This window comes from Atractosteus spatula, chromosome 9 (assembly GCF_055471065.1).
Source record: "Atractosteus spatula isolate fAtrSpa1 chromosome 9, fAtrSpa1.hap1, whole genome shotgun sequence".
Classification (NCBI taxonomy): Eukaryota; Metazoa; Chordata; class Actinopteri; order Semionotiformes; family Lepisosteidae; genus Atractosteus; species Atractosteus spatula.
In genome coordinates this window covers 52,447,554-52,475,160 of record NC_142714.1, presented here as the reverse complement: position 1 = coordinate 52,475,160, position 27,607 = coordinate 52,447,554, and the positions used below count along the sequence as shown (strand labels likewise).

Sequence of the window (27,607 nt, the reverse complement as noted above, 5' to 3'; positions counted from 1 at the left end):
CTTGGGAAACACTCTTGTAAGCATGTGGAGCCCAATATTGTGATGAATGATGGGCTGAGTGGTAATTTGATTGTGAAGGGCTGCTCTACTGTGTTCTGCTCCTTCTTTACTTCACATCAATAAACCAGGAGGCTTTTATTACCGTCTCTCACCCATAGTTTCTACTTGTGCTTAAAAAACAAAAACAAAAAATTGACATAAAGGGGGGTTACTTAAAGATGGGAATTTGACATTTTGAATAAAATACAATTTTACTCAAAAAATAAAATTCCCATGGTTTTCAACCACCTCCCAGCAAAATCCGAAACACCTTTAACACTGCACTCACCCCTGACCCTATTTTCAGTGAAAGGTGCTCTTTCAGTCCCCAGCAATTCTAACAACATGTAGATGCCAATAAAAGACAGGTTTTTTGGGAATCCCAACCTGCCATAAAAAAACTTTAGAAGAAAGGAAATTATTATCTTCTTGATGTCTACCATTTATTGGTTTGCTAATATTTCAATAAAAGGACACAGAAAACAAGTACAGTATATCTGGGCACACCTTGAAGCTAGCACTGCACAGGTCCACCCCTATTGCCCTGAAGCCAGCAACCTCCACCCCCACATATGCGATACTCTCGACAATATATCCCTCCGTTCTCCTGCTCCTGTGTCTAATTGCATGTATTCTATCATACTGCCAGTAACAGCGCAGCTGTCCCTTTAAATCCTCTTCTGTAAGAATTCCTGGAGCGAGCAGCTGGCTGTAAAGCTCACTTAAAAAAAAGAAACAAGCACACACTCCCTCATACACATACCCACAGAGCACAATTCCAGTGAGGGGCACACTATTCTGGATTTTACACCTGCAAGGACTAAGTGGGAGGGAAAAAAGGAACTTTGCTCAAGGATTGCCTGGATGACAGCAAGACGATGCTTTTTTCCCTAGTTTTGCAAGCTGCTCTGTGGAATTGGTGATTCCTCATATTCTTTGCTCCACAAATTATTCAACAAGGGAGTGTGTCTGAGTGTTTGTGGAGGGGAGACAGGAGAGACAGAGAATGCTATCACAAGTCTTTAGGATTCTGTGTATCTTGTCTTTCTGCTTTTTCCAAGGCAGCTTCATCAGGTAAGGAAAAGAAAAACTTGCTTCTTTTCTCCATTTAAATTTTGAAACCATTTCATCACCTTTAAGGTTGTTTTCTTTCTTCTGATTCCCTCATGCTTGCCTATTACAAATGCTCACTGTCTTCTCTGGTCTACATCCAATATTAAAACTTTGTGATGAAAGAAGCAAACAAGTTAGAGAAAGGGACTGATTTCTTTATTAAATATTGACAAAAAAGAAAATCTAGAAATGTCTAAGCTCACATGCCTATTCTGTGATTACATTCACCTGCTATTGCCTGGATAATTTCAAAGGTCAGTGGCCCTATAATCAATGAGTTCTATGAGCAACAAGGAGTATAAAGAGAGAGGTTTGCACCAGGCAACTGAAGTGAAAGTATGGTAAACGTTACAGAAAGATTTGTTGCATGTGGATATCTTGTGTTTCAATTGAATTTCCAACATCAGTAAAATGAAAATTAAAATGTAGGGTATTAATTACATTATTTAAAAAACAATAAATAGGTTACAGGACGTCATATGTTTTATAGTCAGTATACTCTGATAACTGCATTTCTTTACATTTACCAAAGTTATGGGATCATTTATGTAGCCAATGACAGCCTTGCTTGTCTACTCTATCTTTCTGTGAGCAGAAAACCAATTTTAAATACTACTTTTTTTATCTTATATATATCTGTATTGTATCATGATATATTGCATGATTTAAAATTGCAATAAAAAATGTAAGACAGTGAAAGTGTACCTCATACTGATCAGAAAAGGGTTAAGAAATTTAAAAGCATTCCTCTTAAATGTATACCAGTATGAAAATCAGCTATTTTTCACTGGATGTATGTTGGAGCTGCAGGCAAAAGGTTTTGCACTTCCCTATAACAATTTAGGGGAAATACAGATGTCACAGAATCTGTATTCCAGGGCCCCAAACAGAGATGGGATGTTTACCATCAGATATGTGACTGGGTGCATGTTCAAATCAAACAGCTGAGGAGCAAGTTCCAAGATGTTAATGCAGACTGTGAAATGATGATGCACTTGGACTCTTGATATGATACAAAAGTTTCAGAAAAGCTGGTATGCAAAAGCGTTCTCCTTATTTCATGCCCTGTCAACCCAAGGTGTGAACGTTTTTGAAATACAATTTGCATAATCTTAGTGCAAAACTGTTCTGAGCACAGGGTGCTCATGTGATTCAAGCCACAGATCAGGGAGACCTGACAATTTTCCATTCGAGAAATCAACAGTTTTCAGCTTTTCCACCAGAGAAGAGATCCGACATCTCCTGACATCTTGGGGTGGGGGATGGGGGAACAGTGAGAGTATCCTCCCAGAGACTGTCCAAACAGAGTCATTTGGGGCTCAAAGAGGCAGCAAATTAAATGAAAGCTGGTTAATGGCATGCTCATTACAGATAAACACATAAGCAAAAGCCCCTTGGTTAGAAGTATTTTCCTCTGGTGCCCTTAGTTAAACTTATTGCAAATCCTGGTTGGTTGGATCTTAAATTAACTGATCATCTTATAGCACTGCATGAGTTTCATTTGTAGATATTTTGACAAGTCACAAAGGATAAACAAGATACAAGATACAAATTGTGCTTGACATAAAAACACATGATGCAAGTCAAAATACAAAAGGGACATTAATGGACAGAAATACATGAATTCACATGTCATTTGATAAAGTACAGCAATGAAAAACAGTAGCTAGGTGCCCAAAGAGAAATGCTGCACACCAAATGTAAACCAAATAAGCATATTGATAAAGAGAACTAAACCCATTTAAAAAGCACATGAAAAATTACCACCAAATATTTGCTCCCAAAGTGTCTTGACTGACTAGGGTCCAACCTCAGTGATCCTGGGGAAGATTTATATGGAGGTATTTTAGAATTAGCACCACATGTCAAGTTCCTTGGGCACAATGTAAGTTCAAGGTAAATCATAAATAAAAGATCTGAAAGTCCCCTCAATCTACACTTGTGACAAACAAAGGTAGGTAAACATGGACAGGAAAAAAGTAACTCCTGCATCATGTTCTTACCACTAGACTGACAAGACCTTTGACACCAGATTTCTCATTGTGTTTTTAAAAGGAATTAAAGGAAGAGCAGAGAAAATAAGACAATAAAGAATGTTGGATTTTAAATGAATATTAAATTATTATGTGTATTAAGGTTTTGTTTACAACTGTCTTACTGGTATTTAAGAAATATTTCTTGTTGGTTGGATTTAAAGTATGAATACCAATCTATGATTTCTCTATTAATAAGAAGTATCTATGTTTTCCAATGACTTATTAATATTAACACAGACAATGTCTGCACAAGAAGTCCCTTCATCACTGTATTTTAAATGTAATAAATTCCAACAATGTTTCCTAGTCCTGGGGTACTCTGACCTCCTCTGGTTTCTGTTCCAACTGAGCTCTTAATTAGATTATAATTAAATTATTGAACCTTTAAATTAATCAATTACTTGATTTTAGTGGTTTTCTGCTCTGAGGTCTTGGATTCAGAAATATTTTTTCATGCATTGTTTGCAAGAAATGTAGCAGACAGACTGAATTCAACTCTGAACCGATTATCATTCACTCACATTATCTGCATTCGGAGAGATGCAGAGACTCAGTTGTTCAATGGCACTGATCATTTGGAGTTGTTATTGAACAATCACCCTAAATAGGAAGAGCTCTGAGACCCAGTGCCAGGCAAAAGGGTCATGCTCATTTCTAACCCCACCCTATTATTTGAGAGTTGAAAATACTCAAAAAGAAATAAAAAAATTAAATAAAGCTTCAATAAGTGTAATTAATAAAGAGCTCTGCTGAAATGGGAACTAAGAGACCCGAGAGTAGTCTGGGAGCAGAATTGAAACACAGAAAGGAAGACAGAACAACCTTCAAATGAAATGAAAGAAGTAACATCTTAATCATTTCGCTCTCGCCTTTCTGACAACACAGATCAGTTTCATCTGTGACCTTGGACATTCACAATCACCAGGACACAGTAAATACTGTTCCAAATAATCTGCGTTTGCAGTTCTTATTGGGTTGCTGCTGCAGACAATACACTACAGCTATAATGTGTATTTATTCCAAACTGCAGAAACTCAGAATAACTGTCAATTCATCAATTTGTCATTTATGGTGCTGCTTCTCTGCTCTGAACTCAGAATTACCTGTCCTTCAAGCTGGCAGAAACTGAGACCTCTCGAAATGTTTTAAATTGGAGATGGAGGGGAGAGGAAAAACAGTCTGAGGCTAAGTAAATATCATAGTGGACATGTACTTAGCACATCTGTTTTTAATCAAAAAAGAGGTGTACAAAATATTACAAATTGAAGAAGGAAATAACTCTAACAATTTTCTGGAGGTGTCTTGCTCGTGGTTTTACCCCACATTCTCTCATCTCTCCCCCTGTCTCTGACACACCCTGACCTGCAACTCAAACCCACATTCCCGCCAGTCTTTGCTGGTGTCTCACCCAGGGGTGCTACAGTGAGTCCTGGTCCACGAGGGCCTCTATTACAGCCCTGTGAGGGGCACCCTGCCACTACGATCTTCGTCAGGTCAGTAGTTGGGGAAGCTATCGTACCCAGCGCAGCCTTGAAGGAAATGCAGGCAGACTGTGTGGACTAGGCACAAGATTTGCACCATTCTTATGTGATGGGTATCTTGTCAATTAAATGAGAAATTCAGCTTTAACTGAAATTTGGATGAAGCGGGTGGTAAGGACGCGTGCTGGCACAGAACAAGGCCTGCCTGGCATCCTGGTACACAGCTGCACGCCGGCCAGGCGTCAGGCAGCAGCCATGGGTATCCCGGCAGGGGAGCGAGGGATATTTCATTGTTTCGGGGGAGCGAAGGGGTGGAAGGTGAACGACAGTTCATCCCTCTTCTTGGAAGTTTTTGTTTTCCAGTAGGATCATTCCTGAGGTCCTTTGTGGGGAAATTTGCAGTTGGGATCCTCTGATGAGGTGGCAGGGCAGGGGTAGGTGCCAATGCCGTGCTGGTGTGCTGCTGTTTTTATTCTTGACTTTAAAATGAATGTTCTTTTAGATAATAACAAGTGTGAACCAAAAAAGTGAGGGAAACAATTTATTTGTTTTTAACAAAGGGAACACTTCTCATGACAGACAGAAGAGTTTCTTGTGACAAAGGAAACACCGCTGCCCAGTGCACACAGCTGGTGCACTGAGTAAGAGCAGCATCCATCGTCCAGCCCAGCCCGCTCACTGCTAAGTCTGCTCTGCGGGGATCGCTCTGCGGAGGAAAAGGAGAGTGATTATCTCCACCCCCCTGAACAACTGGCGACCGTAACATTTGAAGTAACTAAACTATTCGTTAAGCTTTACGGATAACTGCACATCACTGAACAATTGCATTATGAGCGCAATACACTAATAAACCATCAGCATGCTTGATTAAAAATTATCTTAATATGAAAATTAACAGAAAAACACCCAGTGATGCAAAAATAGATATTTCATGTAGTTTCTCCTGAAAAGAACAAAATCCTCTTTAAGGATAACTGAGAAAATGGTTACACAAATGTGTTTTCTTATTCAATATAATAAGAAACACCCGGCTCCACAGCCAAAACGTTGTGTTTCTTTTCTTCTCTTTTCAGCAGGGAATAAACCTTTACTTGTTCCTTTAATATACTACTACTAATAATAACAAATGTTATTTTATACAGCACCTTTAAAAGTGGCTTCTCTAAGAGAATACAGCAGAATTGCACATTTACAATTAGGATTTAGAATACTGTAGGAAAGCAAAAGAACAGACAGACACAGAACCAGTTAAATAAAAGCCCCTCTAAAGAAGAAGGTTATGAGTCTTGATTTGCTAGAGCTCAGGGAAGGTGACTTCCTGATACCCTGGGTGCCGAATTTCAGAGCTCTGGGTTAAAGCAGGAGAAGGCCCTATCACCCACAGTCTGCAGATAGAGTGTATACAAATTAAATATTTCAATACTATTAAATAGAAATTATTTAGTGACATTTTTATTGAATTTTCAAACTTTTGATTTCAGACAAATACAGTAATAAAAAAACAAATAACCCATCAATACTACAATTAACATTACAGTACCAACAGTCATATAATTCTATCCAAAACTCATGTCATGCTAGTTTAATACACATGAATATAGAGTACACTATACAGGATGTGTATTTAATAATTTAATGGAACAATAATGGAGCATATTTCTAATACAACAGCTGTGGAAACTCCTTCCCAAGATTGGATCATTTATTATTTACAGATAAATTATGAAAAAGATACACATTTCCAAATTCTGAACTGTTTGTGCACAGATTCATTATCCCCCAATTTTGGTGAACGCATTAACTTTCTAATGAAGTGCCGCACTGACTGAACAAAGCACGCGCACAGCGTTCTCACGATTTGCACTAAATGCCTTACTGCTCATCAGTAATGAAGTTCAGCTGGGTTGCAGAATTAGGCCCACAGTACACTCACAGGGAGGACTGACTTGACTCTGAGCTCCCTCTCACAGTGGTTGTCCTCCTATTGCAGACAGAAACAGCATGCATCAACAGCATTAAACCGGAGTTAGTACCAGTCAGCACAAAGCAGAGAACAAATCTGCAGATTAAGGAGAAAAGAGTTTAACAAAGCAAAGGAGATAGTCAGGCCCCCAGAGGGCTAAAGAATCCCCTGACCCATCAACCATGTATATCAAGTCAGGAATAATATCAGAAAGATTTGTGTTTTGAAGGTTAAGGGGGGATCTGTGTGGGTATGCATTCAGTCTTTAGAATGCTAGTCTTTTAGTTTAAAGAGTGAAGAAAATGTATATGAGCACAAACTCTAATTGTGCTTCATCAAAAAACAAATATCTTGTTAGCATGTGAGCCTCTGGTGTTAAGCCTTTTAGTAATGTACAGTTTAATGGATTAAGCTTTACTTCAAGTTGCTAGTGGAGTTTTGCCAAGTCTACCTTCAGAGAGGAGTGAGAAAAGAAAGCAAAGAAAAAAAACTGGTCACACTCCAGAACGCCTGTCATGTCCACTGTGAGTTAACAAACCTGTTCCCCAAAAATTTTCAGAAAGATCCACCAGCAGCTCTGACACACGAGGAAAAAAGGAAAAACACCAAAATTCTTTTTCCTGACTTTGCAATTATCAGGATTCCAAAATGCTTTGCAGATGAATGGAGCAGCTGATTTTCTTACTGGAAAAAAGGTTCTATATTAAAGGACAAGCTGTATAACAGCCAAAGCTTTCTTTATTGTAATACAAAACTAAAAGTAATCCCCCAAAACCACTTGATTATCAACTAATTGAAAAGACCTGCTGGATAGTCTGGTAGAGGCACAATCAGAGCTGACGGACACAGAACGTACCCTCTGTGGAAGCACTACAGTCCTTGGGCTGGATTCACTACACTTAAAGAGGAGCAAAATGTGCTCTTCTCTTTTTCTAAGTACAGTTCAAAACAGTCCATGTTCTCCTACATCTACACAAATAATTAAACACATATGCAGCATTTAAAATTGTGCGCACCTGGATCATTCCTGTTGCAGCCGCTCTTAAAAACAGCACAGGTGCTCCAGAACTGTAGTCACAGCACAGCTGTCTGAACACTTAGATACACATCTGCATGAAAATGACCCGCAGGCATGATGTACCAGCATCTGCTCATGACTGTCCCTTTCCTTCCTCATGTCATTTTAATTCGCTCCTACAGTATCTTCCTTCACCAGGTGATTCGAGTAAACACCTGCAGCCCAACACCTGGATCTCTCTTAACCACAAAAAAGGGCCAAAATATTTAAGCACTTGGCTACTATGCTTTAAAAGGCCACTGCAGAAATTTGCAGAAGATTTTTTTCTTTGCCAAACCTAGAGCAAATGGAGAATAAGAATAGCATGAAGTAGTCAGGTCTGGATAAGCCTGGTGTCACCTTCTCATCTTTTCAGTAACTCCCAAATAATTGCCAACCAGTTTAATGAAAGTCGTCAATGCAGAGTCTTATCCTTGGATTTAGCTCTGAAATGTTGCCTGTTTTAATGACAGTCAGCAACGCATGCATTTTTAAAACGAGGAAATGAAACGTCCTTTTAATTGCCTTGCTCGTGTTTCTCACTTCACCAATCTACTGACATCCCAGCTCTCACATCGGCGGTGCTGCAGTGGAGAGCAGCTAGAAACAGCGTGCCGATGAGACAGTCCGCAGCTCACCGCTCACTGGCGGATCAAAGCGTGGAACGTAATTATCAGTTCTACAGGGGGTATCACAGGTTACACATACAGTATTGACATTGTGCACCACAATCCTAAATGCAGTCAAAGACAGTGGCTGGGGATGAGTTCAGAACAGACTGCTGAACTACTCATGTCCTGCAGCCAGATGGATGAGCAATAGTATAATCTCTGGAATAGCCTCAGATTCTGATTCAATCGAGACCATCAAGTGTGGTTTTCCAGCTTTTCTCTTCCCATGGTCCTGGGAGACAGATTACTTCATGCATTTACTTTAAATTAAGCAGACGTAAGAAGGTAAGTTTCTTTAGATAGAGAAAAAGAATGTTCATTTTCCTCTGTAAGAGATAATAGGACTTAACAGCACAAAAGTAAATGTCTATGAAGTGGTCTAGACAACGTTTGAGAGTGTTATGAAGTTTGTAATCTGCTCTGAAAGAGGTTTTCTCAATAGTCCATATCTTTAAAATCGGAAAAGAAGACATTTTTGTATCTATTTGGCTTTACTGGTAGCAGAAAAATAGAGAGAGAGAGATGCAAAGGATATTTATATAGATGGGAGAAATGTAGAGAGTTTTATACCATTTTGTTGTCACGCAGAATTTATTGTAAATGTTGCAGATCTGCATAGACAGACGGAATTCATTTGCCAGCAAACTGTCAGATCTAGTAAGTATTTCCAGACCTCTGGATATAGAAAGATCTGGTACTCCGGTAAAATCACTGGTCTTGTACATCAGAGTAAGATAAATAAGAGGAATCATTTAATTACTGCAGATTGACATAGATTAAATGCTACCATTTTAAGAATTAGAAGATATAATTAAGGTAATATATAACTCAGCATGAAGTTTTTCCTTCTCTGTACAAAAAAGGACTCAAGCACTCATAAATTCACAGGAAATATTCAAGACACACAGCAAATTCTGAAAGAATAAGACTCATTTACTTCAGTGCATCTTTGAAGAACACTGAAATACTGTAGTTCTTAGGCTGGCAGATGTATCTTGTGTTGAGAGTTGAGAGTCTCCTGTATGGATAAAAAGTTTCTTAAAGGGATAACACGGGCCGTGTTTTGATAATTTGTTGTTGTTCAATTACTTTAAGTGAGAGAAGGAATTTCAGAGCAAAAGAATGCTTGCTATATTAACTTCAGTGAAATGATTCCAATGTAACATGGGGGCTAGATGTACAGTATTTTTCTTATACATTAATCACCATAACATAAGTAAATTATTGCAGCAGAGAGGATAGAATTTTCTGTTTGTGTTTTCAGCAGTTGCAAAATACGTACAAACACTTTTTATGGCAATGCACTAGTAACAATGGCTTTACTGAATGATTTTTCTATAATTATTGAGACATTGGAAAGAAAATGACTAGAGAAAAGCAGTCTTTATGTAAAAGCATGGTAACTGTCAGTCTGCTTATTTGTCAAAAAAAGAAAAGTAATTGCATAAATAACAACCTATCTGTTAATAAGTGATAACAGAGTCTTGTCATGTCCTGCGCTTTGAAGTCACACAGCTGCTCAGCTTATTTAGAAGCAAACCTTTACAAGTCTGCAGATGTAACAAGACTCCTTGACAAGTTGTATATGAGAGGGGGACAGGCAAACAGGACTGCTGTATCAGTGAGAACTCTTTTCTTCAATATTAAAGGCAGCCATAAGGATGTTGTTTTATAAATCAAATATCATGGAGGCAGAGATACGCTACTCCATTAAAACCTTTGCCTTGCCACTTTTATTTACAGCTCTTTCTTTCAGCACAATGCAAATATTTCTGTGCAGAATGCTTCTCGTTTGTCTGGAGCATCATTAAGAGCACAGCCAACAATGGGCACCACATTGTGGGAAGCCTCTTCAGCTACTCTCCTTCCTGTAATGCTCTACAATTCAAGCTTTGCTAACCCACGTGGGAAAATTCATTTTACAGCACACTCCCAACACAACAACACGTGTTGTTTAAATCGGCAGACAACATTTTACCAACCAGGAAATCAGGGCAACAATTAGACAGATTGGTGTAAATGACAGCCAGAGCCAAAAGGGATGACCTGTTTGCTGTGCACTTATGCCATAAGGTTAACCTAGAAACAGCATTTTAGGAGAAGCTTTTTCTGTCTCATCTGTTCTAGAGGAGAATATCTTTGTGTTCTGGATGACATGAGCTGCCTGTGGTGTTAGCTCAGTATGGAATGATTAAATGGAGATACAGTAGGTTATCGTTTTCAGGGGTAATCTTACCCGATAAGAAAAGGAGAAAGTGCCCCATTTTAAAAGAATCTGTCAGGGGGCAGCTGAAGCTTCCAGATTATATTGAGCGCTGTTGGACACAGAAGGGACACATGCCATCTATTGCTGTTGCTTGTCGGGGAGCCTGATGATATTCGTATCCTACAGTTTGACATTAGACACAATCCATGAAGTTTTCTGGGGTCTACAATTGTCATCAACCCCATGATCATTCAATATGTCTCCCTCAGGTGTGTGATCTGAAATGCTACCAGTCCTTAAGCAGAGGGGAAAAAAGAGGAGTATTTGATACACTATTGCAAAATACTACCAATTACAGTACATGCACTAGGTAGTACAATTGAGGGCCCAGTTGGAAAACAAAACCACCATGCACAGTGATCCCTCAGGACCAGGACTGAGAAAAACTGGAATAAAACAACATCTTAGCTTGACTAAAACTGACTCTTGAACAGAGCAGACTACAAGTGAACTCCAGTCAAATATTTGGAATCTTCAGAGGGACTGACACACGATAGACTTCTGTAGTCTGCAGTGAAACATGATCCAGAGGACACAAGCAGAAATTACAGGGAAGTACATTTAGAGCTGGGAACAAGAGACTGTTCTTTACACAAGGGGTTATAGGAGTCTGGAACAAGTTACTTGGCCATGTTGTTCAAGCTGATGCCCTGGCTTCTTTTAAGACAGTGCTGAATGAGATCCTCAGATCAGTTAGTTACTAGCAACCACATGAGTTACATGGGCCAAATGACTCCATCTCATCTGTAGTTTTTCTTAGGTTAACAGACTTCTTCAAACCTGTTGTCATTCTTTTGAGTTTGTGAAACAAACTTTGCATTGTTGTTAGCCAAAGGATTGGGTTCCGTCACTAAATAAAATCTACAATAAAAAGTGTGCATTGCTATGCTTAAATACGATAGTGCGGCATAACGAAATCTGCATATTTGAAAATTGAAGTTATGTGAAGCAGAAAAGCATTTTGAGGTTGAAAGGTTCTTCATCTTATCTAATTGCAAATTCACACACAGTGTGAACAGGAAATAGACGAGGAGAGTATGGTGAGGGAGCCCTCACATGGAACATCATTCTTACAAGCTGAGCTGCTGTGATAACCACTTACAAGGGGGGTAGATTTCAAATGGCATTCCTCTGATAGCTCAGTTGGAGCCACGTACCAAAATCCACAGTGTCATGAAATTAAAGAGCCTCACCAAGAGGGATGTAAATCTAATAAATGCAAAATAAATGAACAGCTTGTGTCGAACTGCTTTGACCTTGGCCTGCACATGCTGTAGCAAATTAAATTCAATCTGGGGAAATCCCAGCCTTCATTGTATGGAATAAAATAAGTTTTTTTTTTCTTAAAAAGTAAAGTGTATGCACTGAGAAAAATTAATCAGTTCTACAGCAAATGTATATGTTTACGATTGTCTTCCTTGAACCACGTTCTGTTAGTCTTACATTTCCAAAAGCAGACCAAAATAAGCAAAGCTTCCCACCCCCTAAAACAGCCCCCCCCCCCCCCCCCCACTTCCCCACTACATAAGGATAGGACCCAGTGAGGAAGAGCATGCTGAGCCTCTATTGCTCTCCACCCTACCTCCCTCACTGCCACCATGGACCCAAGACACTCCATATAAATGCTGGGAAGACAGGCTAGGATCTAGGACTGCCAGAGAAGGGAATGTGGAAAGTGCCAATCTTTGTAACTACAGTGTGCTGAACTAACACAATCCATCTCTACCCCTGTGAGAAGCCAAGAGGGTGTTATCATTTAGCAAAGATGCTAGGAGAGAGCAAGGGATGTCCCTGCTTCCAACTGTGGACAAAGTAAACAAAACTTGCATTCAAACGTCCCAAAAAAGGGTGCTAATCAGAGTGTACAATGAGGAATGTGGAACAAGTTTAATCTGTTAGAAGATGCAGCTGGAAGCGGCTGTCCCATGCTCTCCGTACACAGTAGTGTTAGCATGATGCTCGCAGACTGCTTCAGAGGGGGAGACCCATCCATTAGCTCCTCACAGGACTGACTGGCGCTCAGTGGCACTCTTATAAAATTAAGTCAAGGAGGAGTGCTCTGGTAATATGATAGTTAGGTATGCAGAGCCACACGTTGCCCGTGCTTATCTGAGAGGCAGAAGACTTTGATTGCACTCTAATGGTGCTCTACGTGCATCACAACAGTGGCAGCAGTAAATTTATATAAGGCACTCAGACATCTTTTGGAGGGAGCATAACTTGTCCTAATATACACTTTAACATTGGCATGAGACAAATTTCCTTCTCAAGGTCTTCAGTAACAACTCATTTGGAGCACAAATGTTCCTTGTGGAAGTTCTCAGTTGCAATTTTGTCTGTGGTGTACATCGACCTGGATATGTGTTTTTTTTTTCACAACAGGTGCATACCATGTAAAATTGAGATCTGGTCTTCATTTTCAAATTCAGAAAGTTAATTAGTTAGTTTACACTGACTGCTTCTTTTTAGCTAATAGACCATTCGGGTCCTGTCACACACACACAAGCTAAGAAGTCCCTCAGTCTTCAGACGATGCAATCCTGTGATCTATTTATAGGATCACCACATATAAAACCATTTCAACTTAAGCCTGAAACAAGTCGAGTTGACTCAGGTTGCAGATTGGCTTGTAAAAGCTGTTTTCAGTGTGCACCTGGCATGTGTTAATTTACAAATGCTCTGTCTCTGTGAAACAAGATTACTTACTTTATTGCTTTGTTGCTTTCCCCTATTTCTTTCTTAATGGACTATTGAGGAAACAGATTGCAATAATCTATACTCTCCTCATGTGCACCACAGTTGGATTCAGATATTATCAAGTACAGTGATGTTTCCATACCCGGGATTCCCTGGAACTTGAGTGTATTTGGAACTAAGCAGAGGCAAGTCAAGATAAAGGAGAAGTTCCCTACTCTGCAACAGACAGAATGTAATAAAAGAAATTCTATACAGTTGAATATAATATAGTACATAATTGGACAGAAACTAGAACTATAAAGATTACTATAGGTAATAGTAATCCATATTCAAGACATGATTTCTGCACTGCTCTCCCTATTCACCTCTCTCAGGACCTCCAGAACAGTTATTTAAATCAGAGAATTCAAGCAGCCAGCTCCCAATAGACACCTGTAATGGAAATCTGAATTGATGCTGATTACAACCACAATCACTCCACCAAGACTGTTCCTTTTCACCAAGAATGTTAGCTGCCTCAGTCTCCTGCCCCATACAGCAGGCACAGGTGGGTAAATTATGCTGAATAATTATGGTGTACATTTTTCCCACCATCTTTAACCGGAGATTCCTGATGTCTTACTACACTTGCCATGTAAATTTAATTTATTTCTTTAATTTTCTGAGACTTTGTGGGTGTAGGCTCCACCTAAATTTCCACCGTGCTTCAGGCAAAATGCAAATTTGTGCTTATTAAGATTGAAAATTGGGGTTCACTGCATAAAAATGCAGCCCTTGACTAAAGCAGGCAACCTCTACTCTGATTGTTGTTTTGGCGGATTCCATCTTAGGGTTCTAGAATTACAGCACAAAAGGAAGCATCAGAATGTGATATGCATGGTAAAGAAAATACCAGACCCATGAAATCATGGTGTCACCTTGAATCACTTCTTCAAGTTTCTTGAGCACTTATATGAACATGTGAAGCACTTAAATTTTAATAACCCTCAGACTGAGTTCACATGCTGCAGCTCTGCATTAACAGCCTCAAGTATGCCATTAATTCAAGAGAACATGGTGTTTGCATTACCTACAATGTGCATACGAGATCATTCATATGGGGCCCAGATAAACGCTTGAATAAAACAATGTCTAAGATCTGCATTCTTGCTCTTTGTCTCACTCTTTTTAAAAAAATAAAGGCCATTTTAAGGAAATAAGGAACCTATAATTTCTTGACCTTTTTGATCTTCAACATCCACCAAGGAGCTATTTGATTGAACTGAGTTGAGCGGCTTTCTTACAGATTCATCAAGACATGTTAACTCCGTCAGAAGCATTTTCAAAAGGCACATTCTGAAAAAGAGCAACTTGAGCAAATCCCACTCCAGTGAAGACTGTTTTCTCTGGAGAGCTCAAAAGCCTCACCACAGACTGAAACGAGGCTTAACAGCACTAGGCTTTTAATCTCTGCACTCATTTCTGCGACAGTATTGTCGTGTCTGTATGGGAAACACAGGGACAGCTGCCAGGGATATATAGGGGGCTATCCCCAGTCAAGCCAGGAAAGACCTCTTTCTCCCACAACATATCAGACCTGGATGTCTCTCCTCTGCCAGGAAAATGGTGATCAAGCGATAGCTATCATGTGACTCAGCAGGCTTAAAATCACAGCATATAAAGTTCTGTAATAACTGTGCTCATATCCAAGACTGTGATTAATACAGATCCTGATCTACCATGACATCTCCATCCATATTCATACTCCACAGGTAACAAATTGAAGGCATTAATCATTTTATCCAGACTGGCAGCTCTGTCCCTTTTTACACACAACCTGATGGGGATCTCTTAGGAGACAGATAGCAAGGCTGCTGTATGTGACTGCTGGATAACAGGCACCTGCTCTACAGTGACATCCCACTTTTACATCCCAATGTCCACCCAGCAGCTGTGAAACATCTGGATAATCTGCCCTGTCAGTGCTGTTTGCCACCTTTGTCAAAAGCAGTGACAGAGCTCTGTGCATTCTCTGCCTTTCCTCACATGTGTGCAGCAGGATTAATGTCTGCTATGTACAAAAACACTTTTTCGTGCCTCTCCTGATGAACAAGCTTCTGGAAGAGCACAAGGAAATGAACACACTGTGTCATCACACAATTGGGCTGCAGTGTGCTGTGAAGCCAACTGAACAGGGAAAGAAAAAAGCTCCCAAACTGTGAATCATCTCTCTGAGTTGTCCCACTGCAATTCCTGCTGGTCAGGATGTCAGCAGCGGCAAGGAGAAAAAGTTCTTTGTTAAGAACTTGTGTTTTTAACAGTTCGGCAGATGCTCTGATCATTGTACAGAATATCCATTGGATAAAAAAGACTGGAAATATATTTTGCACTGAAGGGTAATGGCCAGGTCCCAGCTCTGATCTGGTGTTTAGGCAAGGCCAATAGGTCAGAACATGGAACAGAACTATTTGGACCCTGAGCAGAAAGTGACCAGGGTGTGAGTAAATATGAAATGAGCAATGAATACTTTTGGGAAAACCCCATCTAAACAGAATAAAATACGTTGTAATTGTCAGAGCATCTAAAAATCAAGACTTCACTGTGGGTCTGTTGCCATTGATACCCGTCTTTTTTTTAAATTGTCAAAAAAAGTCTTTTTTTTTTCTTTTGGTTGTTTATTTCAATATTGACAAAGCAGAAGCCAATGAACCTTGAACCCTGTATACGAAGAGTGTCAGTAAAAAGAGGGTTACAGCAAAGTCATTAATTATCACACTAAAGAAGATAAATAGGCACAAACAGACAGTGACAAACATGTTTAAAAGTAAGCACAATTATTCACATATCACTGAGCTCAGGATTTTGTTTTCCAGAAAAAAAAACAGGAACACGAAATATTTGTTGTACATACGAGAACATTAAGTCAATTGAAGATTTTAGCCTTACAGTAAATTACAGAAACTGTTAGAGAGCATTCCTAAAAAGCAGACTGATACAAAAAGGGTACAGAATATGTTTGGGGTAAAGATTGTGCTGCTGAGGTAGGGATGGCAGTTATCTAAGTAACCCTTTTACTGTTTATGTCCCCAGGCTACATGAGCTCAAGGTGGTCACGTAGTCCCAGGCATAGAAATTCAATCTTCAGTCAGCGTCTGGCTGTTCTTGAGGGCTGTGGTGAGCCAGTACTTTTGAGCTCCAAAAAAATGCCCTGAACTAATTTTTTTAAAGGATTTGCAGTGACAAAATATTTATGTCCATTCCTTGAGTAACAGCTACTGTCAGGGGCCAGGTTGTTGGTGAGTCATCATGGTAACAGCTATGTGAACGATTCAGGTTTTACCTCGTAGACGATGAAAAAAATTGCCCAGGGATGTTTGCGCACGACAGACCATGCACGACTGGCGCAATGCATACCAGGCACTTTTTTTAAAATGCTAGGCTACCGTTATTTTGCAATCAATATTCATGTCAGCCTTGATGTATGTTCCTATCAAAATACAACATGTGAAATCAGCATAGTGAATAGAAAAGAATGACAAGAAGATTTATGAAAAACTTTTTCTTTTTCCCGATCAACGTTTTCAATGATGGTGGATGTGGAAATCAGGACTGAAAAGTTTTGTTGATGTGTTGTCGTGTCAGGTCAGGACACTAGGCTTACAACAAATCTAAACTGCTGCTGTGTTCCTGTGTGCACTGTAGGGGTAGAGTGAAGTTTAATTCAAGGGATAGACGAGAGGTATTTTATTAGGTCCAGAGGGCATGTGATGTGTGCTCATAATGAAGCAAGCTGTGATGTTGTAATATTGAGACACAGCTGAATTGCATCAAATTAAAGCTATCATTTTTCCTATAAAGTAAAGGACACAGAGGATGAGATTATTTCTGACAAGCCTCTGGAGATATCAAGTCAGTTCCTGGTAGATTAAAGATTGCATGGAAATTACAATGCATGAATGGTAGCATCTAGTTTAGAAAAGCAATTGAGTTCCCAGTTTAGCAGTGGTATAAATCATTGAACCCTAGGCTCACAATCAGGCGGCTAAGTACACAAGCTTTCCATGCAGACATTTTTGCCATCAGTGTCCCCCCATATACAAAACTAATTATGTCATCTGAAAACAACCCATAAAAATCGATTTCCTTGAGTCGGTTGAAAAAGGGGAGTGACAGACCAAAGCCTTTTTAAATAAAATATAGGCGACATTGAGCTGAAGATAATTTAACTAAACCAGAAATGCGGATCCATTTGTGTTGGAGTTGCATGCCGTTCTTCAAAACATTCTGCTTTTTTCATTACCCTTGTTGGCACAGTGTAATTCCTCTTTAGCTTCCCTGATGTAGTCCTCGTGTGACTCCCCAGCAACTCCACACACTCTTTACTTCAGCATTGTGAACACATGCTGAGGTCCTGACTGCGTGGTCATTACAGAATTAAGGGCACTGCGTAAGCAGAACCACACTGTGAGTTTGCACAATCTGGCCTCCCTACAGTATATTCCTCCTCCCCCTCAAATGGATGAAGCAATCTCTCACCCATCCAACCACTGTGTGAGGAGAAATGCAGCTGCCTTTGTGCTGTGTGTTGCCCATGAGGGGGCTGAACTTCAGCGGGGAGTGAAGTGGATCCATTCCTATATATACTGTAGCAACTAGGTAGGTGGGGGGCAAGGGGGCAAGGGCCCCCCTTTCTTGACCATCCGACACTGGGGGTGGAGGTGATGTGGTCAGTATTACATTCCGGCCGGCTTATTACCCCCAGCTAAGTGAACCTGGGAGCCGTCTGGAAGGAATTAGAGCAAGCTCCATCGCTGGCCCTACCTGGGATTGAACCCGGGACCTTCCGGTCAGGAGCTAGACACCCTTGCTGTCTGAGCTACCACGGCTCCTATATATAGCAACTGCCAGGATGAAAAGCACTATATAAATGCAATTATTATTATGGGATTATATACTTATGGCTGTATAAATCGAAATAAACAAGAGGAAGCTCTTTGGCCAATCTACCTCATTTGGTTGCTAGTAGTTAAATGATTGAAGGATCTCATCCAGTCTGGAAAGGTCCGAGGTATCTTCTCCTTCACAGGGCTGAGTAGCTTGTTCCAGACACCAACCACTGTTAGTATAAAGGAGTCCAGTCTGTTCTACAGGCATGTCTTTTTAGTTTTCCACCTTTGTCCTCTAATTTGTGTTCCACTAATAATTCTGCAAAACAGAAACAAATGTGGGGAATTGTTCTGTTTGTACACAAATCAACAATATAGATAGAAATGGCACTGAGAGTGAAATTGCACTCATAAACTCAGGTTTCTTTTGCATAAGTTTTTCTTGAGTTGTTTGAAAGGACAAAAAACACAGAATTGCATTTTCAATGGAATACTGAAATTTGGAATTTTTGCAGAGGAACACCAGTCTTGTTACCTCATAGCATCGCTGGCTTGATTTTAAAAAAAGCAAAATATACTAATATACAGTACATAAAGGGTTAATGAACAAAAAGCAGACAGACTCTTGCGAGGTAAAACGTACACCAAACAGCTTTTCTCAGGAAAACTAATTTCCCTTCAATTGTTCTTAACAACTCACAAAACGTAACAGCAAACACTGGAAAGGTAAATGCTAAGCAGCTGTTTACTCAGTGCATTTTATATTAATGTGAGCTTTATTCACTCATCTGTCGCACTGTTAAAAGTTCACAGTATACTCCACAGGATGTAATTCCAAAGTGAAAAAATTTTGCAGTATCAGTATTTTGTGGTTCCACAAAAGCAGCAATATTTATGTTTTTCTAACACTTGTGCTTAACGAGACCACATTCTATATGTGTAATCGATTGCAACACATTAAGCTCTATTTCATCCAAAACAAATTGACTTGTCTAGAAGCGTGAATAAAGTACCTCATGCTGGGCTAGATGGCAAACTAGGTTTACTGTATTTCCTGTCTTATCAAAGGCTTCAATCAATGACACTACAATGAAAACTTCCAAGGCCTGCAATACTCAAGAAAGAATTAAACATGAGTGGGATTTCTATAATTATGCAATTTAATTAATAAGTACTCCACAACTTCGTGTAGCCTCTTTATATTGGGCTAATGAGCTCTGTTCACTGCACGGACAGGTAATACGAGAGTTAAATTCCTCAAGTGTGAACAGTCAGCTTGAGTCCTGTAGGGATCCTGCTTAGGTTTCAAATGTAGATGAAATCTGTCATTCCTCCTGAATGCAATGTATGCAATATCATTTACTTGCAAAATATCTGCGCTTGCGTACACCAAGAATACAGACTTTGCATTACAGTGAATCCATGGGAGAGAAGAAATGCCTGGGAGCTTGTTACATTTGTTGGATGTAGTCCTTTGTATTAGCTCAGATGGGCCATGAAGCAAGCCTTGTTCTTGAACATCCCCTAGAGGTGTTTTGAGATCAAACGTCTTCCCTTCTTGCCTGTCAGCCACTATGCCCCCTAATACATTAACTAAATATGGTGGGATCAGCAGAGCAGTTGTCTCTAAAAGGAAGATGAACTCTGTCTTGGCCCTGCAATCAAAAGCTAAAAAATGATTTTGCTCGGGGGGTTTTTTGTTTGTTTTTCTTTTTCAAAATTATCACTTTAGTATGCCAATCGAGAGGCTTGTTTCAATGCAGCAGGGGGAAAATGCAAGCTCTCCTTTGCAGCCTGAACTCTGGTGCTCGCCTGATCAATATCGTTTTAAAATTCTTCAGGGCCTTTTCTCACTGAGAACAAACTCTGCACCTAAACTTTTTTATAGACTATTTCTAAAGAGGTGTATCTTGTCTGCAGGGGGGAATGTTTTAAATTTTTCCAGCAGCTGCTTGATTATAATCACTGAGCATTTGCAGTCCTTTGCATTGGTCAGCCTCCTAGGAAACTTCTGTATGACATTTTAATAACTACATTTAAGGTGGGTTATGAATCACTGCTTCTGTTCAAGAGAGCCTGTTGGCCAGAGCTTAGTTTAGATGCTGTGTGCTTTATGAGCCAGGATAGTACTACAGAACTCAGTTGGCTTTCCAGCTCTGGCTTAGTATTCTATTAGTATTATTCTATATTAAACATACTTTCATATTTCTTCAATTAAAGACTCTCTCAGTCAACAGAATCCATGTGGCTTTACAACCCAAGTGTAAAGAGTGCTTTAGCCTAATTTCCCCAGTGAATGAATAATCTTTGTCCCACCGGCATCATCGTCAGGATTTACTGCACTTCCACAATATGGGGTGGGGGGGCTTGTCTTTGCTGTCTGCGCAGATCTGGTCAATTCATTTTGTGCTACAGACAGACACCTTGTTCTGAATGATCTCTCTTGTAAATGTCAGCATGTGAGGTGTTAAAGATCTCCCTGGAACTGGAACTGAGACCCCCCAGGGTTACTAAGAGAAGATGAGTGGAATAGGACAGGAAGAAGCACATAAGACAAGAGAAAGGCAGAATACTGCAATTTTAGTCCCTAAAGATGTTATCTATCCACAGTCTGCAGCCAATATGGCCAAAAGCTACCAATTAAAATTAACAAAGCCTGGTCCATTGGTTTGCCAAGAGGCCTTTGCATACAGCACATAAAATACAAGAGATGGTAGCTGCAATTTATCACTTATGTAAGGTCTACCTTCCAAAATCTGAAACCCACTAAAAAATGATCAGTGTCTGGGTAACCTGAAAGCAGTTGTGATCAATTTTATATTTAGCTTTCATTTAAACAATACTATCTTGTTTCTAAAAAAAGACATCCTTTAAATTACTCATATAAAAATTAAACATTTATGGATAGGGTTCCAAATTATACGTTAATCATTTGTTATCCATAGATAACGGAGAAAAGGTAATTTTCTTTAAAATATCTGTGTATATTTCAAGACTTGGGTATTTGATTGGAAAGATGATGTTTCAGGACAAGTAGAAAATAAAACACTTTTACATCTGATTTGGAGAACTGTAATACTGATTATGATATATATGTTATACTTTAGATTATTAAATGAGACAATTTAAAGATTGTGAAAAATTGAATTCTCTACATATATTTGTTGGCTGAGCAGGCTTACCATTTTGTATAAAATTATTTGTGCATCTCCGTGATGTTTGTTGGATCTAGGGAATGGCCATATTCACAATTAGTATTCATTCTAAAGGCTGATTTCCTAATGAAAAGCAATTAACAGCATATGTTTGCAATGCTTGTGCAGAATATGTGCTCTTCCTAATTGAAATTAATCTAGCTCAGTGAGTTCTATGCTGAAACAGTTTTATGGAGCACAAAAAGAAAGTTTTTTTAAAATCATTCTGGTACAAAGTAAACGTCTGGGAAGGTTTGCTTTAAGTTAATTTACTGTAAATAAATACACAGAAGCTTCTCATCATTTCCAGAGATAGATTAGCAATACATACATTTTATTATACAGACATCCCTTTGTATAGCCTCGTCAGACATAAACAACAGGAGCTACTGACAACAACAAAGTAACTTGACAGAAAACTTTAATGCATTGTATTGGATGATGCTGAGCACATATCCTCCCAGAAAAGGAATATCAGCACACCCCTGTGTTCCAGTGTATAAACATATACAGTAGATGTGTACAGTATATAGGTGTATACAGGTGCAGAAGATGTCAGGCCCAATTTTGGCAGAGGCAAAGGACCTCAGTTAGAACTGAGCTGGCCATATTCCTTGAATGGAACACTGAAAGCTGGGCTGTACTGCCAGCTTGGGTATCTAATCAAGACTAAAAACTTCTTTTCTGATTGCTTTATGGCTAAACAAAAGCCAACACGCTTCCAGGCTGTGTGGGTTGGATATACTTACGTGTTGTCCTGCAAACAGTTTTTAAAAGCAGCCTTACAAAACTAGGAGCCATTTAACCAACTTCATAATTACTGCAAAGTCACAGGTTTCTGTTTTGTTGTGGGGTTTTTTCTCCCCTTTGGCATTGCCCATATTATCTCTGTTTTTTGTTTTCAAGCAGGGGTGTCCAGTCCTGGTCCTGGAGTGCCAGTGTGTCTACCAATTTTCATTCCAACTCAGCTCTTGAGAAGTGAAACCAGCTGGTTACTGGTTTACCTGAACCAGTTCTCCCAGCTCTTCAGGTGCTCCTGCTTTTGAGAGACCTGGAAACCCTGCAGGCACGCTGACTGGCCCCTTCAGGGCAAGGATTGGAATCCCCTGAACTTAGATCAATAGTTATGATTCTGTTGGATTTTCCCGGTTCTGTGAAATTCAATGGAACGTTTATGTCTTACATTCTGTAAATGCGACTACGCATTTACATCAAGAAAACCTTATACCACACTCCAAATCACAAGGTGAGAATTTGAAAATGAGGAAATCAAGTAAATTCACTGGGAGATTGTAATTCTTGTCAAGGTTCAGGCTTCAATGTTGAGAAGACTCAACCACCAGGCAGCAGAACAGGGCTGCAAAGGTCAGTCTGTCTCATTACAGAGCTTCCCTTGCATTTCAATGATTTAAGAACTGGCTTGATGTTTCATTTAGCAGGGCTTGTGCAGCCTCTCAATGGCCTGTCGAGGGCTATTAGGGCAGACCTATGCTCTCTTCAGAGCCGTCCCTTCAGGATCTGAGAAGAACTAACGTCAGAGAAAAAAAGAGCCTCATAGTAATTCAGCAAAGCCTATTGATTGTGCTGTTTTGTTACAGTATTTTTTTACCAAGAAATGCACCTGAGGAGAAATGCTTTACAAAGCTGCTGGAGTTCTGCAGAAACAGGACTTTATTGATTATGAATACTGTATATGGCTGGGGATGGTCATGACAGTGCATTGGATCATGGGATTGGGCTCTTGACTCTGAAGGCTAACGTCAGAGCATGGGTGAGGTCGTCACATGTGTGGTGACTGTAAATCACAGATCCGGGAGGCACTATTCAGCAGTTACTGACAGTTACACTGTCAAAGCGTTATTTTAGTTAGAGCAAAAGAAAGAGGTACTCTGGGATTATAAGAAGAACGCAGCGATCATCAAAATCTCTAATTGAGCTACTGTGTGATGCCTTCAAAAGCAATGCCACAAAAGCAATCATTTGATCCAAACATAAAAGAGCCACAGACGTCATTCTACACACTTGTGAGGCCTGTTCAGAAAGCTTTCGGAAATGCCCTTACAGAATGGTTACACACAGTAAAGCTGTGTGCAATAATGCAAACGCCAATAAATATGCATAGAAACTTTAAAAAACAAATACTGACATATTATAGGAAATAAACCTCAAATAAATTGGTTTTCTTACAGCTAAGGAGTACCAACAAACATCAATGAGGCACTGAGTTAGAAAAACAAATTACTGAGCTAGAAATAGGAAGGCAAAGAAAAACCTGCTTTTGTCTTGTGTAATATATTTCACTTTCTGACTCTCATCTTCTTTCAATCTTCCTAACATCTTTGTCCCATCAGCCGATACATGTCTTTAAACTCTTACTTATTTTATCATTATTGCCTCCCAGCCAAGATTTCCTGCTGCAAAAATCCATTTCCCTGTCCTGATTTTCACTGGTTTATCATCCCGTTCATCCCCTAATTACATTCTGAGATAGACAGTCCAGAATATTTATGAAACACAAGCTTTGGAAACATGAACTGCCATAATGTACAAAAATACTGTTGTACAAATGTAGTATAGTAATTGTGTGTTTGTGTGTGGTGCTACATGCTGTTACGAACAGTTAAACAGTTGTGAGTAGGCGTTAAATGATTACTATACAGTATATTTAGTACAGTCAAATAGCCAGTGCCTCAAGAGGCAGAACCTCTTTGAAGGCACTATTTACACGGGAATGTCATGTTGATCTTGTTCAGCAGAACCTCAGTTTCATTACTGTCAATATGTGCAAGATATCCTTGTTAGCACATGTAATCAATAAAATAACACAAACATGAAATAAATCCTGTATTTCCTGTGTCAACATTTCAGGAAGACTAAAGTCATAACTTTGCAGCCAATAGAAATCACAAGTCTTCCACTGGGAAAAATCCAAGAAGACAGTAAAATGTTTGTCTTTCACTGTACATGCACAGAATCAAGTCTTGTTAATGTTTTGAATCATAAATGAATTCAATGAATTCAGTCTCATTCTGGACAAAGAAAAGCAAATTGTTTAAAAAATGAAGATGATTACTATGTACAGTAATTCATTTAGAATGTAATGGTTATTTTTGTATGTTTTTGTGAGTTCACCTACAGTATAAAAAGACCATGAGAAGGTTTTGAGTATCTGTGTGCTTCCATCAGTATTCACAGGGATAAAAACAAATTATCCGTACTAGCAAAGCAATCATATACAGTTAATGACATAATATGATCGTCAGCAGAGCAACACAATTGGGTTTTCAAGGCCACACAGTTTGAGAAAGTGTAGATACCATGAAGCACACCTGAAGGAAAAAAATGAATTCAGCAGAATTTAAAATGAAGTCAGGTGGGAATATAAAGATGAAAGAAGCTTGTTAAATTTAAAAGTAGGTCTTTTCTTTGGAGGGAAGAGATAGGTGGTGGAGTACATTAGCTTCTGGTCTGCCAGAATGTGTTGTAAACCCTCAAAGAATGGTAGTATCAAGTTAGACTATATCTTTCTCTTTCATTCTTCTTTAAAAATGTCTGTCAATCCAATGGCAGTGGCAAGATCTGTAATGCATGAAGTGCAACATTATCGCAATGGAAGCTGCCCCCTCCAGGTGCGTTGAGGTCAGTGCCTTGGGTTGCTAAAACAGTACCTACTGTACCACAGCAAGAGCATAGGTGAAGGACTCTGAACCAATCAGCACCCAGACATGCGTAATATCCCCAAGTACATAAACAAGGCTGGGCAATAAGAAATGTGACTTCTTGTTGTTATCCCTCCCAAACTTCAGTTAATAATTTCCATTTATTAATCTGATGAAAGGATTATTCCGGTTGAGGTAGTGACTACATACCACCATCGCTACAAACTATGTCCTTTTTTAAAGGACAATGGACAGAAATGATTAAACTCTCTACCGAACTCTGTGTTCCACCCAAGAGAACAATTCTTCTCCTGTGTTTGTGTCCATCTTTACAACTGCCACAACAATGAGAAACAATGAGAATGTGAAACGACTTCACAGTCATGCTGTTGACATGCTCTAAGCCATTATAGGATACAAACAGACCCTGGCAGACAAAGCAGCACAGAGCTCGAGAGCTCCAAGCTTCTGAACTCATCCTTCCATTGCTGGCTTCATCATTCTAAGGTTATGACAGACTCAAGTAAAAGCTATATAAAACACTGGCAAAATTACAACCAATTGCATGGGCACTTATGCACCAGGTGGGCCCCGTGGCTCTTGAATTTCTTTCTCAGCCAGTCAAAGCTGTCAGACTGAGATGGCTGCCGCTTCTGAAGCCTGAATCAATGCTTCCCTATTCTGGCATCTCCTGAACTGCTGCTAGTGAAATTGAGCTGCCTAATTGTCTAGTCATTTGCTTTGGTATCGAAATCTAATGGTTTCCTTTTCAATTTCTCACCGTCATATTTATTTATTTTTCTAAGCAATGTGTGTGATCCTGTACTGAAAACTTATCACTTCGTCAAACCAATTTGCAAAACTTACATCACCACCCTGCGTAGTGCAGTCCATTTCCAAGTCCTGTGAGCTCTTCCATTTGTCAAAAGATGTTGCACATCTGTGCAAATAGGTCTGTATTGGACAATTCTAATACCACACTCTCTTTCTGTGTCCATTCCTTCTGTGTCTGAAAACTCAGGCCTGGATCCTGCAAGGAGGAGATCAAGTCAGCCAGCAGGGCAGCCCCCAAGCCCATGTCCCCATCTGACTTTCTGGATAAGCTCATGGGGAGAACCTCTGGATACGATGCCCGCATCAGGCCCAACTTCAAAGGTACTTCCATAAGTGACTACCCATTTGAGGCAGCCTGAAAGGCGCATTTCTGAAGAATGAGATGGAACAAATACTAGGCCCTTACCATGAGTAACACTCCAGAAACCAGCAGTGTGTGGATCCACAAGAGTTGGTCACCTACGTCTATGGAGTACTTTATATACAGGTGATGGTGACTGCCAAAGGACTGTTAATGTCAGAATTGACAGACACATTATCATGCCTACCTGAAAGCAGAAAATGCATTTAACTACTGTGAGACTGTAGCCTTACATTACATCCCCACCACTCCCATCTGTATCACAGGGTTAAAACTGTCCATCCAAACCCACCCAAAAGCAGTCCTGCTGCTGCCCTAGTTGACGCTCCTGCAGAGCTACAAATATTTCCTCCTACAAAGGAAATGTTGGTTTTTGAGTGGTCCTCTTTTGGTCCAGTTTATATGTTTGTAAGGTATGTCAAGCTATACCATTCTAGCAGTTAAAAATACAGGGTGTGATATTCTCATTGGTTTATAGCCAGTATGGATCTTGCTGTATCCACCCCATGGTCCCAGTCAGCAGATGTTTTAAAATGTACAAGCTCTGCATCTTACAACCTTTTGGGCTTAAGATTGATCCATATTTCTGGAATACTTTCATAAAGTGCACCAAACGACTGAAGGAAAACCCCAATATATTTTTAACTTAAGAAAACAAAAGATAACAAGAGAACAACACTAGCACCCACTTTCAGATGCTTATTATATTACATGTTTAATAAGTTGGTAGGACATTTAAATGAAAGCTCATGTTAAATGTAACTTTCATTAAAATAGATATTCAACAACTGCATAACACTCACATCACATTCTCATCAAACTCTGTTAGGATATTAACAAAGAAAACATGTTGAACTTACAAAAATACATTGCATAATTGTGCAGGACTGATGCCATTGTGTTCTCAATTCAGGTCCACCTGTGAATGTCACCTGCAACATATTCATCAACAGCTTCGGGTCTGTCACAGAAACCACAATGGTAAGAGCTTCCAACTGAAATCTCCTAGAATCACACCTGTCCCGACACATTTTTTTCAGAAGTTTGTTTCTGGGTTATTACTCCTAGAAAGTTGATGTTGTGTTTCATCTGAAGAGCAGAGCACAAGGAGCTTGAATGTCTTGCTCAGGACAGCAGGCAGTGAGCACATGGAAGTAGCAGAGCTCGACCCATGAGCCACCTAGTAACATTCCCCTTGCTTTCTTCACCAAAGCTGCAGATCATAGCATTCACTGCAGAGCAGCACAAACACAACATAGCTCCATCTTATATCATTCAGTTAAGTAGCTCTATTTGGAAGCATTTAGAAGAAAATAAGCAATAGATCTCTGTGCATATTGTAGAGAATAAAAGTGTTTTTATCGTAGTTTA

General features: G+C 39.6%; 1 protein-coding gene across 1 annotated transcript in view; it reads left to right on the top strand.

Moving 5' to 3' along the window:
* Nucleotides 1-759: 759 nt before the first annotated feature.
* Nucleotides 760-27,607, top strand: part of glra4a (glycine receptor, alpha 4a) — a 42,076-nt gene continuing 15,228 nt past the window's right edge. Inside the window, exons 1-3 of the mRNA XM_088925106.1 lie at nt 760-1,113; nt 26,063-26,196; nt 27,150-27,217. Of these exons, the coding sequence (XP_088781232.1) occupies nt 1,046-1,113; nt 26,063-26,196; nt 27,150-27,217 (270 nt within the window). The 5' untranslated portion in view covers nt 760-1,045. The remainder of the gene's footprint in view (nt 1,114-26,062; nt 26,197-27,149; nt 27,218-27,607) is intronic.